The 14,032-nt window shown below is 40.6% G+C and overlaps 1 protein-coding gene across 3 annotated transcripts in view; it reads left to right on the top strand.

The window, feature by feature from the left end:
* Window positions 1–14,032, top strand: part of MAP4K3 (mitogen-activated protein kinase kinase kinase kinase 3) — a 76,993-nt gene that overhangs the window by 15,488 nt on the left and 47,473 nt on the right. For all 3 annotated transcript variants that reach the window (XM_072331519.1, XM_072331520.1, XM_072331521.1), the window contains exons 4-9: window positions 2,089–2,153; window positions 4,187–4,242; window positions 6,467–6,514; window positions 8,671–8,713; window positions 9,280–9,352; window positions 11,972–12,103. In XM_072331519.1, coding sequence (XP_072187620.1) covers window positions 2,089–2,153; window positions 4,187–4,242; window positions 6,467–6,514; window positions 8,671–8,713; window positions 9,280–9,352; window positions 11,972–12,103 — 417 coding nt within the window. The remainder of the gene's footprint in view (window positions 1–2,088; window positions 2,154–4,186; window positions 4,243–6,466; window positions 6,515–8,670; window positions 8,714–9,279; window positions 9,353–11,971; window positions 12,104–14,032) is intronic.

Consider the following 14,032-nt stretch of genomic DNA (forward strand, 5'->3'; position numbering starts at 1 on the left):
ATGCTCCTGTGCTTGTGCATGGTCCTTTTCCCTTTCACGCGTGGTATACTGCTTCTCTTTTGTCTGGGGAGTTGAATGGCTGCCTTTGAACCCTCCCATTATCTGACCTTTTGCTTTTGTAAATATCTTTCAATGCTAAGAAAAACACCATCATCCTATGCTTGGCATTTCACTTTGTGTTGTTGCCGTGCTTTTCCTCTGTTTACATATGGATTTCCCAGGCAGTTGCATTTCTGCTGTGCTGTTAGCCTAGGTGTTAGGTTGCAGGCTTTAAATGGTACTGTTGATCCTGTCCCTGTGTTTTGTTTGCTGTGCTTGCTATTTGCTTTGAGGACTCAGACAACTGTATATGTATGCTGTGACTGTTCATTACATGGCTATTTACCTGTCTCAGAGCACTTAAGCATTGTAAGAAAAGGTTATTGAGTCAGAAAGTCTCCTCTTTTCCTGCTCTTAACACTTTCTAACTTTACTGTAGGACTTTTCCACACTGGGAAGCTTTGCTCAGTGAGTGAAGGTGTGAATTTACAACATGTAACTCTTTCACATTTCCAACTGTGCGGGCACTCTGCTGTTCCAGGGCTGCTCAGATTTTCCTAGCTTCTCCCCATTTCCACACTGGCATCAGAATAGGGCACAGCATGGCAAAGAGTGACTTTCATGTGTCCCCATCTGAGTCTTGTATTGTTGTAGACTTGCAAGTATCTTTCTGATCTTCAAGGTTAGTTTTCCACTCTTGTTCCACTGCTGATATTGATAATTCTAATGTCTTTCACAAGTACTGACATAATTTCTGTCTGATATCGATCAGTTATTTCAGTGAAATGTCTTTGTGTTATTTCAAAGTAGCAGTTCTTTAATTAACCCTTAGAACAGCATGCTGTAACTGTGACTTCTGTTGCATGAAAGCTTTAACACCTAAGCAATGCCTTTCCTATCACTGATAGAAGCATCTAGGGCACTGTTTTACAGAGCATGTTGAGGATGGCCATGTAGGAGGAGATTCTTAAAAGACTTGGAATGGGGCCCATTTTTTCTGCTGGTGAGAAATACAAGCAACTTAGAAGGGCAGGGAATAAGATCATGGCCTTGCGAAATGCTTCCAAGAGCGCTGGTGTTGCCCACAGGAAAATCTAAGCTTTTCTCACAAAGCTTTATGAACGCAACAAACCCCAGACCAGGGGCCGTAAGCGAGCTGCAGAACAGTCACGGGGCTTCCCTTTGGTTGTCCTGCGTCGCAATCTGCCCTGAGGTGGCTGAGTGTGATTTTTCTCTCCTGTGTGTTTTGAAGGCCAGGAATGACCAGGTGTGTCCCAGATTTTCTGCTCTACAGAGTGCCTCTCTGCCTCTGCACTTGTGACATCTGTCTTACCAGTGAAAATTACTAAGTGAGAATGGAAGATGAAAACCATAACTATACCTTTTGTACTCTACTGTTCCTTTGATTCCTTCAGTCTGTTGCGTGTTCCTAGAAGGCTCCTTTTACTGTGGTACAATGAATCAACCTGAATTCATTCCCTCTGTCAGACAAATGAAAGAGCTACCCCCCCTGCTACCCAGTATACCACAGGTATTTTCCAGGGAAAAGACATCACCCGAGTAGTCACTTAGCCACAGCAGGGGCTCTGCTCTGCCCAACTTTGGCTGTAGTGGTAGTTTCGTTCCATTTGTTGTGAAAGAAATTGAGTTGAAAGATGCCCCTTTGGCTTACTGTATCATGGGTTTGTTTCTTTGCTTTATTTTGTTTTAATCTGTTCTGAAAGATGTGGAGGAGAAAGAAAAATAAGGAAGAAGAAAGAACCCACTGTGTTTTCTCTACCCTCAATAGAAACAGATTTGATTTTCATAGTACATCTTCAACAGTGTTTTCTGCACACACTTCTATCATTCTAATGTATGCTGGAATTTTTGGTTATTTCATTAGTTATTTTGACAGTGAATTATCACATAATTATATCATTTTAGCTCATATACTTCTCATAATACAAAGCTCGTAGCATTGTGCTTTATAATGCTCTAGTCTTCTGACATGTTTTACAGATATAGTTGAGATCTGACAGGTAATGAATGGTTTTGTTCACTTTTTAGACGTGACAAGCTATGGATCTGCATGGAGTTTTGTGGAGGTGGCTCTCTACAGGATATTTACCATGGTACGTCAAGACCATAATTCCTTAAAAGCTAAGAAAAGCTTGTTTTAAGAAAATGGAGATGATTACGGTGCTTTGGAGTCAAAGAAGATGAATCGTAACTTTAGTACCCATAATCATCCACTGAAGGTCAATTTTAACTCATTTAAGTATTTATGTAATAGGTAGTTTTTTCTTTTTTGAAACACAATGACCTGCAGCAGGGTGGAGTAGCAGAAGTTGTTTCCTTCCTTCATCAGTTCATGTACTAATCACTGCTTTCCTAAGACTGTAAAATCAGACGGTATTATATAGTAAAAAACAAAAACAAAACAAAAACTTGTATCCTGGTGTGTTGTGTTCATAGTCATCTCATTTTTGTGCTTTTGAACTTCGCTTTAATGCAGTCAATACCACAGCCTACAGATACCTGGATAAACAGACCAGTTAGCACAGATGCTCTTGTCTTTTCTGAGAAGAGACTTTCTGTATATAAGTAATTCAGTAGTGCCTAAAGGGCCTCTTCAGTGCCTGACATGTGAAAAGCAAAGGTGGCCTACATGTTTGCTTTAAGCTTAAGTGCATTGAGTAGTTGAATAAACAAGGAGTATTTGTAGTCCTATTGCATACAGTCAAGATTAGTCAATTGGTTGCTAGTTTTTGACAGGCAGAGTCAGTTTTGAGAGCTTTTTATCGCCCTGGCAATAAGACTTGCTTAGGAAATGACTGTGCTACAAACATGTAATGTCTCTGTGATTGGGAGATGATGTTTTTCAGACAGGAAATCCATCCAGATTTTAAATGGTGAAGATTTTCCATGTTAGGTTCCTCACATCCTTCTCGTGTACATAAACAGCTTGCACGTGTTTTTTGCATTTAGCTTAGGTGCAATTAAAACAAGGCAGCAATTCACAAATTCACACTGTGTTCACACTGCTGTCATTTGTGCGTGTTCTTGTTGATCCCTCACATCTTCACCAGTGTGATAGGCTTTGTTTTGTGGAACACCTGTAGAGTAGGAAATGAGCTCATGTGGCTTAAATGCCTGAACAGATGTCGTACAGGAGCTGTTTCCTGTCACAGCTGATTTTTTGGCTTCTCTGCCAGCAGTGGCGAGAGTGGAAGGTTCTTTTCTGATCTTAATTACATTACTAAGTTCTTAACTCCAGTTGAACCATAGGCCTCAGCAATTAAATCTTAAGTAAAGTAATCATTTAATTCAAAATCATTTAATTCAAAATAAGCACAAGTTTTGAAGAAACTGTGTAATTTAGTGCTCAGTTCTTTCTTAATTTTTAACTCCCTGCTCCTTTGTGAAACTCCATCCAACTTTGCTGTTTGCAAGTTTCTCAGGTTTTGCCCAGAAAACAAAGACGACTGCACGTCTGGTCATAAAACCTTTTCTTTTCAGGCTCAAAGTCAAGTGACTGAGGTTGCAAGCTGTTCCTTGCTTGTGGTTCGTTGTTTGTTTTGCATATTTGTTCCAAATGTAATTGTTTTAAGAAACTTGGGTGAGGTGGGACCCTAGAGCTAAGGGGAAGGCTCTTGGGGAGCTGCTGAGGCTGCTCAGAGGGGGAGAATGTGAAAGGTACCTGCTGTGGCAGGCTCAGTAGCAACAGTGCTGGCAGAGCATGCGGAGAAAGGGCAGAGGAGCTTCAGACAGCAGGTCCTGGAGCTGCAGGGGAGCAAGGGGGAGAGAAGTCCAGGACATGAGAGATTTGGGCAGGGGAAAGAGCTGTGCTTAAATCACTGCTTCTGTTGTTACAGAATATTTCTTACGTTTTGTTTTTGTTTTTTTCCTTCCTCCTGGCTGCTCTGAGATTAATGTATCTGGAAAGCGAACGATTTTCATTCCAATGGGACTAGATAATTTTTGGATTTGAAAACCTTTTGGTAGTTCTTGTGATTGTCCTTATGGGGGAAAGTTAAAGTGCATTCACTGGGTGACTCTGCTGGAAAAAAGATCCTCTAATGCGAGTGGAAATTAATTGAGATAGAGGTTTGGAAAGGACAATATCTTACCTGATATTGAGTGGGTTTTTTTCCTTCTGTTGCAGTGACTGGACCACTTTCAGAACAGCAGATTGCCTACGTTAGCAGAGAAACTCTACAGGTAGTGTACTCTAAGGTTCTTGTGGTTATATACATGTAGCTTTTACTTTCAGCTTTTAATATTTTTATATTACATTTACAAATACATGTCACATCATGAAAGTGCAGTGTTTGGAGGGCTTAATATTTTCCTTTGCTGAGGAAGAACTAGAACTAGAACTGCTTTGTTTAGTTGTGCGACCCTAAGAGATCCAGGATCATTTGGGGAAAACTGTCACCTACTCTATGCTGGGATTTTGTTTGTTTTAAAGGAGGGATAAAGGACAGCTTGTTTATATTTGTGATGCAGGTTGCTTATTGCAATTTTGAAGGACAATTTTAGGGCTGGGTTTTGTGTATCTGATCGATACGTGCCAACGAGGAGGGAAAAGAAATGTGTATACTCAAGGTGTTCTAATTATGGTCTTTAGTCTCTCCTTATCATTGTGTTAACTTTTGTTTTTCTTTCTTAAACAAAATATTTAACTCACCAGTAAAATCTCATGAGAACCAGTTTTTTTTTTTTGTTGTTTTTTGTTTTATGTTTTATGTCTTGGTTCTGTGTGAGAGAGCAGCTCTTGGCTTCCACTGAATGCTGAGCTCTCAAATGCCATTAGTTGAGAGCCTCTTGCACGCAAGATAGCTCTGTCCCTGAGTCAGCTCTGTTGCATGCCACTGACCATTTATCTATGCTGTGCCAGAGATTGCTGTCTTCTGACTTCCAGGCCATGTCATTTTCTTACAGTAAAGTCTCAGCAATACATTGGGAGTGTTTTTTGGTTGTGTGTTTTTGTTTGTTTGTTTTGAACCTTGAATACCAGAAGTTAGATTTTGAGGTCTGTATTTAACAACCCATTCAGCGGTCTGATGTCAAAAACAAAACAAAACAACCAGTCACTATCAGTTCTGATTGGAATCAGTGATACTGATTCAGAAACTATAGGTTCTGTAAATATGGGCCTTCCTTCGGGCATTCCATTTTGAAAATGATACCTTCAGATTCTTGGTGGGCGGTGGTAAAAGTGAAGAGGTACCGGGTTTTGGTTTTTTTGCCATTGACATCTGGAGGCATAAATGTGAAGAGTGCGTGTGTGACACTTCTAGCTAATGCCTATTGTTGCAGCGGTGAGGTTGATGCTTCATTGGCAATCTCTACTGAGAGCAGATTGAGCCCGATTTGGGGTATGCGTGCATCACTGCTGTGAGAGCACACGAGGACTGTTGATCTATTTGGGTATCTCCAGCCATTTGCCCCAGAGAACCTGTGCTGAAACATCTGAACCCCTCAAGGAGCTGGATTTCACCATTAATTAGTACTTTTATATTGTGTTTGTATTTTCATGAACTGTACTGTTGTCAGTCTATACAAAGAAAATGTTCACAATTTCACTTGAAAATCTCAAGTACTAAGTCAGGTAAACTAACGTTTCCCAGTTCCTCCTGTTTATATATTTAGGACCATCCATGAAAATGCTCATAATTGAAAGGGATCTCAATATTGTTTTTGAAATCAACTATGTGATGTCTTGCATGAGGTAACTGGGAGTTTAAGGAAAAAAATGTTTGTCTTAATATGGATATCTCCAGTGAAATGTAGTCACTGCAGAGGCTGGGGATCGCAGGGTGCCACACGTTTACCTGCTGCTTGCCCATGAAAGAGGATTTCAGGGATAAGCCGAGTGTTAGAAGTGGTGTGCTCTGTGATTCCTCATATGCGTATTTGACTGTATAGTATTATTTCAGGTCTTGTGTCGAGGCACTGAATCCTAAAGTGCTTCACTGCCGTTACCACCTGCAGAAACGTGTGACTTCAAGTTGAAGCACAGCATTAGCCCTGAGGAGCTGCTGCTGGCTGCTTCTAGAGTTAATTGAGGCCTGTAATGGCTTAGGTGATCTCTGTGCCAGATATCTGGTGATCAGACTGCAGAATAGAACGCTGTTAGGCAATTAAAAAGTAATTAACTTGCTCTAAAAAGGCGATAGTTAACATATCCAGAGGAAAACTTAACCAGAAAAGTCTTTCCTCTCAGTAGGCTGATGGTGACTGATATTCTTCCATTCCACCCCTGCATTTAGGTGTTACACTATCTATATATGTGGAATTTCCAAGTGCATTCAAGAGTCACTGAAATAAAGGAATGTAATTTAGGTGACTGAATTGCATACTAAATATGTCTGTTAATAGAATGGGAAAGGCATATTAATAAACTATTGGACTTAATTATTGCTTAACTATTTTTTTGCAGGGGCTATATTACCTTCATAGTAAAGGAAAAATGCACAGAGACATAAAGGTGAGTAAAAATTGAATAGAATTTTAGTATTTTTAGGATAATGTTCATCATCACATCTTACAGGTTTTTACTGTTACGCAGCAGTTTTGGGGATGCTTTCTAAATATATGAGGTTTTTCTGTTTGTTGGAAGAATATTTTCTGCCTGCTAGAAGAAAAAAATCTTTAAAGCGTATGGGAATCATTTGTTCTTTTAATTGGAGCCACACACTTATTTTGAGCAGCGAAGTGGAATTTCGGCTGCTGTCCAGTGCAGCTTGTGCTCAACATCCAAAAGGATGTGTTCTGTGCAGAAGGAAAGGCTTGGTCTTTTTCCACACCTTTCTGAGAAGCTTGGTGTACCCTTCTGACTGAACCAGCAAGTAAACAGAACTGTTGTTTGGCTTCTTGCTTCTTTTCTTGGCGAGCAGATTGCAGGCAGTGGCTGCTGTTCCTTGTGCTCCTTGCAGTCTAACTTGTCTCCTCCTTCACATACTAAAATTAGAGAGCGCCACAAATCAGGCTCTTAGCACTGACTTCCTTAAACCTTCATCTCAACAAACCTGTATCAAAGGTGGCTTGCTCATACTATTATACTCTCTGTTAATAGTTTCCTTCTGATACTTCCTGTTGACTTTTTGTCCCTGGAGTTTTATTACCTACTGTTTGCATTTCCAAACTATTCCTTGCTCAGGTTCCAGCTTTAGTTTGGCAAGCCACCCTCCTGGAAATATGTCAGCAAATTACTGTATTCCTTTGTGTTGTGCATGCATTTTTGTTTATCTAGCTTGTGTTTCTTTCAAACTGGGGATGCAGTAATGCAGTAATGCACACTAGCTTCAACTGTAGGTGCTTTAGTACTGGTGAGCCCTGAGTCATCCTTGTTGTCTGCAGGAGGGTACTTGGGTTTTGTGCCACCAGGAGAGTAATTTCTGAATGAGAGATGAATTTGGACATTAAGCTTGAACATGTTCATCATACTTGATAGGATGAGAAATGATGCTTGTTAGGCTGCAGTGCATAGATAGTCATTTCTAAGCAGAACTCGGCTGATATAAACATTGAAGTGTGGGTTTTTAAAACAAAAACAAAAAAACCCGTGAGCATTGAAAAATACTATATTCATCTGCAGCTCTCCTGACTATGAAGTTACATTAACTTCCCTCAGTAGCTAGGTTATGTATTTAGTGTATCTGTTCTGTTAGTCTTGAAAGGTGAACAAGGTCAAGAGCACGTTATCTGGGCTGTCACACTATTTACCCAGCTCCATTTATGAGGCTCATTAACTGTATTGTGCAGCATTTGCCAAAGTAAGCCTTTTAGCTGGAGCATGACTGCAGACCTGACTTCTTCCCCGTGCAACTCCCTACCTTTACGAATGCAGCTGTATGGAAAGCCCTGCATGCCGCCTTTCTGTCCAGTTTGTGGGCAGGGCTGGCAGCTGTAGTGCTGCTCATCTTTGTTTTGCCAGCTCCAGCCCTCGCTCGGTACTGCCTGGAGCTGATTGCCGCCTTTAGAGCGGTCTTGTTCTCCCAGTTCCTTCTTGTGGCATTTTCATGGCACCAGCTACCGCTTGGGGTTAGCTTTGGTTATTGAGCTGCTTCTGGAAGTGGGGTGTGTAGCCACGCAGCACTGTGCTCTCCAGAGAGCGCTAACGGAATCTCTGCTGCATACAGACAGAAATAGTTCTGTTAAAACACTGGAATATCAAGGGAGGTCCTTAAGGCTATAATTATCTTGGCCCTGAAAGGAGACAAAACCAGCTCCGGCTTATGAAAAGAAAATCAAATTACTTCCGTTGTGACCTTTAGAGTTCCTATTTCCTTTCAGTCAGAAAAAAGAAAGTAAGAATTCATCTTCATAAGTAAATCATCATAATTCTTCTGTTTGAGAGAGCTTTGTGCACAATGGGGAACTTTGTAATACTGTGGGATAAAGAATACTGAACATAACATTCATGAGAAATACTGGATATCTGAGTTTCTCCATACAATAGAGGGGCAAGTTATTAATTTCACAGACATTTCCTTGGTAATGCTACAGATTTCTCAGATGTGCAGTCTTTGGTTTACCTTCTCACTGCTGGTTTGCTGTCAGATATCGTGTAAAGATTGGTTTTAATATAGCATCACACAAAATCTGCATGTTTTAATTCCAGTACACTTGTTTTTTTTTAAGGGAGCAAACATTCTTTTAACGGATAATGGGCATGTAAAATTAGGTAAGTTAATAAACAATCTGTTCATAACTGTAAATGGTGTGTAGTCTGAAAACAAAACCTCACTGATTTTGCCTGATTACGTAAGGGTTCGTTATGTAAGGAATTAACACATGTCACGGTTCTTTTTTCTCTTGCTGGTAAGGTTTAACTCAGCAGCACCAAATTATTGTCTTAGGAGTAATTGGAGTCTGGTTTTGCAACACAGAAGTAAAACTGCCTGAAGTTGCAAAGATGGGGTGAAATTCAAATTAAAGTTTTGAAAAAAAACTTTTATGAAATGTACTATCTAGAGTTCTTAAATGGGAAATATACCTTTAAAAACTGCCTTAAACAACCCCTTAGGTGATATTAAATGATGTATTTTATCTTATTAAAAGAGTGCTTGTAGTTGTGAGAACTTCTGTTGCTATCCTTTTGGTTTCTTGCCCTTATGAGAGGGACCTGCATGTTTGGTAAGCATCTGAGAGGGGTTAATCAAAAGTATCTGAGATTCATCAAGTTTTCATTATTTGCTTTTATTTAGTTAGTTATTTATCTTTATTATTGATCTTTATTTTTTTTTATAGCTGATTTTGGAGTATCTGCGCAGATAACGGCTACAATTGCCAAAAGGAAATCGTTCATTGGCACCCCATATTGGTAACTGTGTTTTGTCATCAATATATATGTAGCATACATCAATCTGTTGAAACATATATGTTAAAAGCATGCCACAAACTTTGTGGGTAGACTCATCACTAAAAGCTGATGTTTGTGGGATTGCGCCTTTGTTTTAATGCTGTATCCTGATGTAGCTGAGCGTTAGTTAAGTCATTCAAAGCTCTGAAATGTTGAAAACCATTTGGATGTGGTACTTGGGGACATGATTTAGCAGAGGGTTGTTAGGGTCGTGTTGGTTAGGTTGTGGTACGACTTGTTGATCTTGAAGGTCTTTTCCAACCTGAGCAATTCTGTGATTCTATAATCCCATCTGTGTGCTGCTATTCCTATTGACTAATGGATTGCAGTTTAGTCTGATTTTAAGTATGTCTGCAGTTTTATATGTTTTTAACTGTGATCTTGAATTTTTTTCTTCCCGGTTTCCATTCTGGTGTCTTACATTTCTTCTCCTCTCCCCCATATAACTCTGCTCTGTAACTCTTCAGTTGATAATAAGTTTCATTCATTTGTCTTTGTGGATTCCTTTGCTGTTTGTGAAATGCTTTCTTCTAAACTATGGTTTTTTTTTGTTGTTTTCAAGCAAGAACTAAAGCAAAGAAGCCCAACTGAATACAAAATTAAGTTTTTATCATCTGTACTGCATCGTTATTCCCTCAGTAAATAGTTTGTGTATTTTATCTTTTCTAAAGTTCAGCTCTTTGTTTTCTCCTCTCTTAGTACTGGAAGTGATTGTTCCCTTTTTGCTCTTGAAGTACGTGATGCTCGTTTTTCACTGTAGAAGTAGCAGTTTTTGTTTCCTAGAAAGATGCTCAAAGTTCTGTGAACGTGGCAGCATAGTAAATACAAGGAAAATGTGTTGGTGGTAAAGAGCCACATTCAAATGTTCAGTCTTTGAAACAAATGACAGCACAGCATTTTTAGCATTTTTCTTAGTATAAGTCATGCCAAGTCACAGATTCACTTCCCGTTCTGAATAGCACAAACACCCATCAGTCGTGATTGTGTAATTGATCTGTTGCTCTGTTTCCTGAGCAAGATGTCTGGGTGGCTTGAGTCCTGACCTGGATGTCTCTGTAACTTCCAAATTTCACCGGGGTTCTCAAATGATGTGCCATAGCCTTAATAATTATGAAGGTTTACATCAGTTAAATACTTACGAAATGCATTGGTATTCCATAGCAAGTCTTCTCAGATTTGGGAGTGGAAGCAAGTAAGGAGATCTGTTGAGACTGTAGAGAAGAAATTGGAACGAGCGTGGAAGTTTGAGTGATCCTTATAGGTGTCTGAGCAAGGAAGGGCATGGTGGTGGGGTGGGGCAGAAGCGAAAGGCAAAAGTGTTGTACAGTGTTGTCAGTTCTAGTAACCCCACTATTTACTCTTGCATTCCTTCTCTTCTATGTCTTTCTAAAGTTAGTGCATGTTTCTCCTCTGCATTGATAATTCCTTCCACCTTTAGTGTTTTCTTTTTTGATTGTGTTGTTTTTCTAATGAGTTCTACATGAAAGTTTATGTAAATGTTTCACATTCGTGCCACCAAATCTGATGTTGTCTTCAGATGCACAGTTAAGGATGTTTGTGTTTAAATAGTGCATCATTTGAGATGTCCTCTGAGTAATGCTGTTTACTGTTTTACTGTAGAACTCATTAAGTTACATTTTTCTGTCCTAGCTGTTTTGAGTTATGTTCTATTTCACTGGTCCTTTTCAGGTGATCTGTAAAAAATTGAATGCATTTGATATGGCAGTACAGGACAAGCAGATCCAGAATTTCTTTGGCAATCCAAAACATGTAGCAATTCCTAGTGAATCATTTCACTTAGGTATTTTTCTTTGTGTAAATTGTTTGTTAGTTTTTTTCCACCTGAGGATCTGAAGTTACTTTACAAACCTAAATAAGGTCTACTGATACTGCAGTGAACCACATACTGTAGACAAGGAGTACTCTGTGCTGAGTTGACAGGTGTGATGCTTCCAGAAGAAAAAAAAAGGTGTCATTTTGTTCCATTTTTTTGTTGAATTATTCTCTTCCAAGTCAGTTGGTCACTTATCTGGGGCAGTGTGTGTATTTGGATACTATTTGCATGTTACTGTTGTAGAATAATTATACTCTAAGCTGTTTGATAGTCTGGAGATTCCTTGTATTCCTGTAAAAGTATAAGACAGATTGGTTTCATCCACTTCTTTCCTGTTTACTTACAGGAAGATTATGGAGGTAAATTGCATGCTTGCTCCAGAGAAGGAGGATTTCTAACTTGGGAATTATTTACCTATTACTGCTTTCAGCTGAATACACGAGTACCACAGTGTTTATTCACTGAAGAGAGAACTAGGGAAAAGCCTGGTAGTTTCTAAATATTGTGATCCACAGGGTGAATTTTTGCAGTAAATGTATATGTTATATAATTTTTACATGCACACGCATGCATGAGTGTGTGTGTGTATATATATGCATTTGTGTGCATGCCTGTATATACAAACAAGCACATACAAATGTATATGCAGCATATTGAGAGCTGTTGAGAAATTATGGCTGCGTACGGAAGGATATTTGATTTGCAATGAGAAGTGTATCTCATATAAAATGTCTTCTACTGTGTAGGATGGCACCAGAAGTTGCTGCAGTAGAAAGAAAAGGTGGCTATAACCAACTCTGTGATCTGTGGGCAGTTGGAATAACTGCTATAGAGCTTGCTGAACTTCAGCCTCCAATGTTTGACCTGCATCCAATGAGGTTAGTAAGGGGTTAAAGTTAAATGTATAAACACAGCTTTGTAAATAATCCATTTGGAATAGCTGGCGCTGTACCTTTGTGGTGTCTGGGGCTGCTGCAGGGATGTTCTGAGAGTTATAGAATGGCCTGAGTTGGAAGTGACCTCAGAGATCCCCTAATTCTTTCTCCCCTGCCACGAGCAGGGTTACCAACCACTAAATCAGGAGCCAGCTCAGGCTGCTCAGGGCCATATCTAACCTGGCCTTGGGCACCTCCAGGTGTGAGGCATCCATAGCTTCTCTTGACAGCCTATTCCAGCACCTCACCGGTCTCAGTTAAAAATTTCCAGTAACATGTAATACAAATCTCCCCTCTTTTAGGTTAAAAAGAGATTCATCCTTGTCTTATCACCATCAGGCTGTTTAAAAAAACAAACAAAAACCAGCCAACCAGAGAAAGTCAGTCTCCATCCTGTAAGCCCTAATTAAGTATTTGAAAGACTGCAGTGAGGTCTCCCCAGAGCCTTCTCTTTTCCAGGCTGAACAAGTCCAGCTCCCTCAACCTTTTTTCATGCAAGAGGTGCTCCAGCCTTCTGAGCACCTTCATGGACCTCCTCTGCACCCACTCCAACAGCTCTGCACCTTTCTTTTGCTGGAGACCCTATGCCTGGTTGCAGTATTCCACATGGGGCCCTTTTCCACATGGGACCTCACAAGGGCAGAGTAGAGAGGGACAGTCCCTTCCCTTGCCCTGCTGCCACCCCTCTTTTGATGCAACTAAGGATGATAACGTTGGCCTTCCAGACTCAAGTACATGGTGCTGGCTCATGTTAAGTGTTTCATCTGCCAGGATCCTGAGGTCCTTGGCAGGGCTGTTCTCAATGAGTTCTCTTCCCAGAATGTAAATGTATCTTGGATTTCCCCAACCCAGGTGTAAGGCTGTGCCCTTGACCTTCTTGAACTTCATTACGTTCCTGTGGGCCTATCTTTAGAGCTTTTTCAGGTCCCTGTGGATCGCATCCCTTCTGTTTTGTCATCTGCGGATTTACTGAGAGCCCACTCAATCTCATCACCTTTGTCATTGATAGAGATGTTGAGGAGCACTGGTCCCAAGATGGGACCCCAGGGGGACACCACTTGTGACCAGCCTTCACCTGGACTTAGAGCCATTGGCCACAAACCTCCAAGATGCAACCTTCCAATTGATTCTTTATCCCCTGAGTAGCCCAACCTTCAAACCCATATCTCTCCCTTTTAGAGATAAGGATGTGGTATGATGCCATGTAAGAGGCCTTGCACAAGTCCAGGTAGACAACATCAGTTGCCCTTCATTGCATCACCAATGCTGTCACTTGATCATGGAAGGGCACCAGAGCAGTGAAGCACAATCTACCCTTGGTGAAGCTGTGCTGGCTGCCTTGGATCACCTGCTTGTCCCTAGTGTACCTTAAAATCTCTTTCAGGAGGATTCTTTCCATTATATTCACAGGCATAGAGGCCTTTAGTTATCTGCTTCTTTCTCCCTTCCTTTAAAATTGGAGTGGTGTTTCTCTTTTTCCAGTCACCGATCACTTCACCTGACAGTCAGGACTTCTCAGATATAGTACCAAGCTATTCTCCATCTTATCAGCCAGTTCCTTCAGGTCTCTGGGATGCATGTCATTGGGCCCCATAAATGTGTACGTGTGCAGTCTCAGGAAGCAGTCTCAAACTGGCTTTTGACTTGCAGTGGGAGAGATTTTGCTCCCTTAGCCCTCACCTTAGAGGTTCAGTGACGTGAGAGACATGAGAAGCCTGGCCTGCAGGGAAAACTGAGGCAAAGAACTTACTAAATACCTCAGCCTTCTCCATGTCTGTTGCAGGTAGTTTTCCCTTTTCATTTATCACAGGGTGGGCGTATGCTCTCTTTAGCCTGTCTTTTCTGGCCAGTGTACTTGTAGAATCCTTTCTT

Source organism: Excalfactoria chinensis, chromosome 3, assembly GCF_039878825.1.
Source record: "Excalfactoria chinensis isolate bCotChi1 chromosome 3, bCotChi1.hap2, whole genome shotgun sequence".
Taxonomy (NCBI): Eukaryota; Metazoa; Chordata; class Aves; order Galliformes; family Phasianidae; genus Excalfactoria; species Excalfactoria chinensis.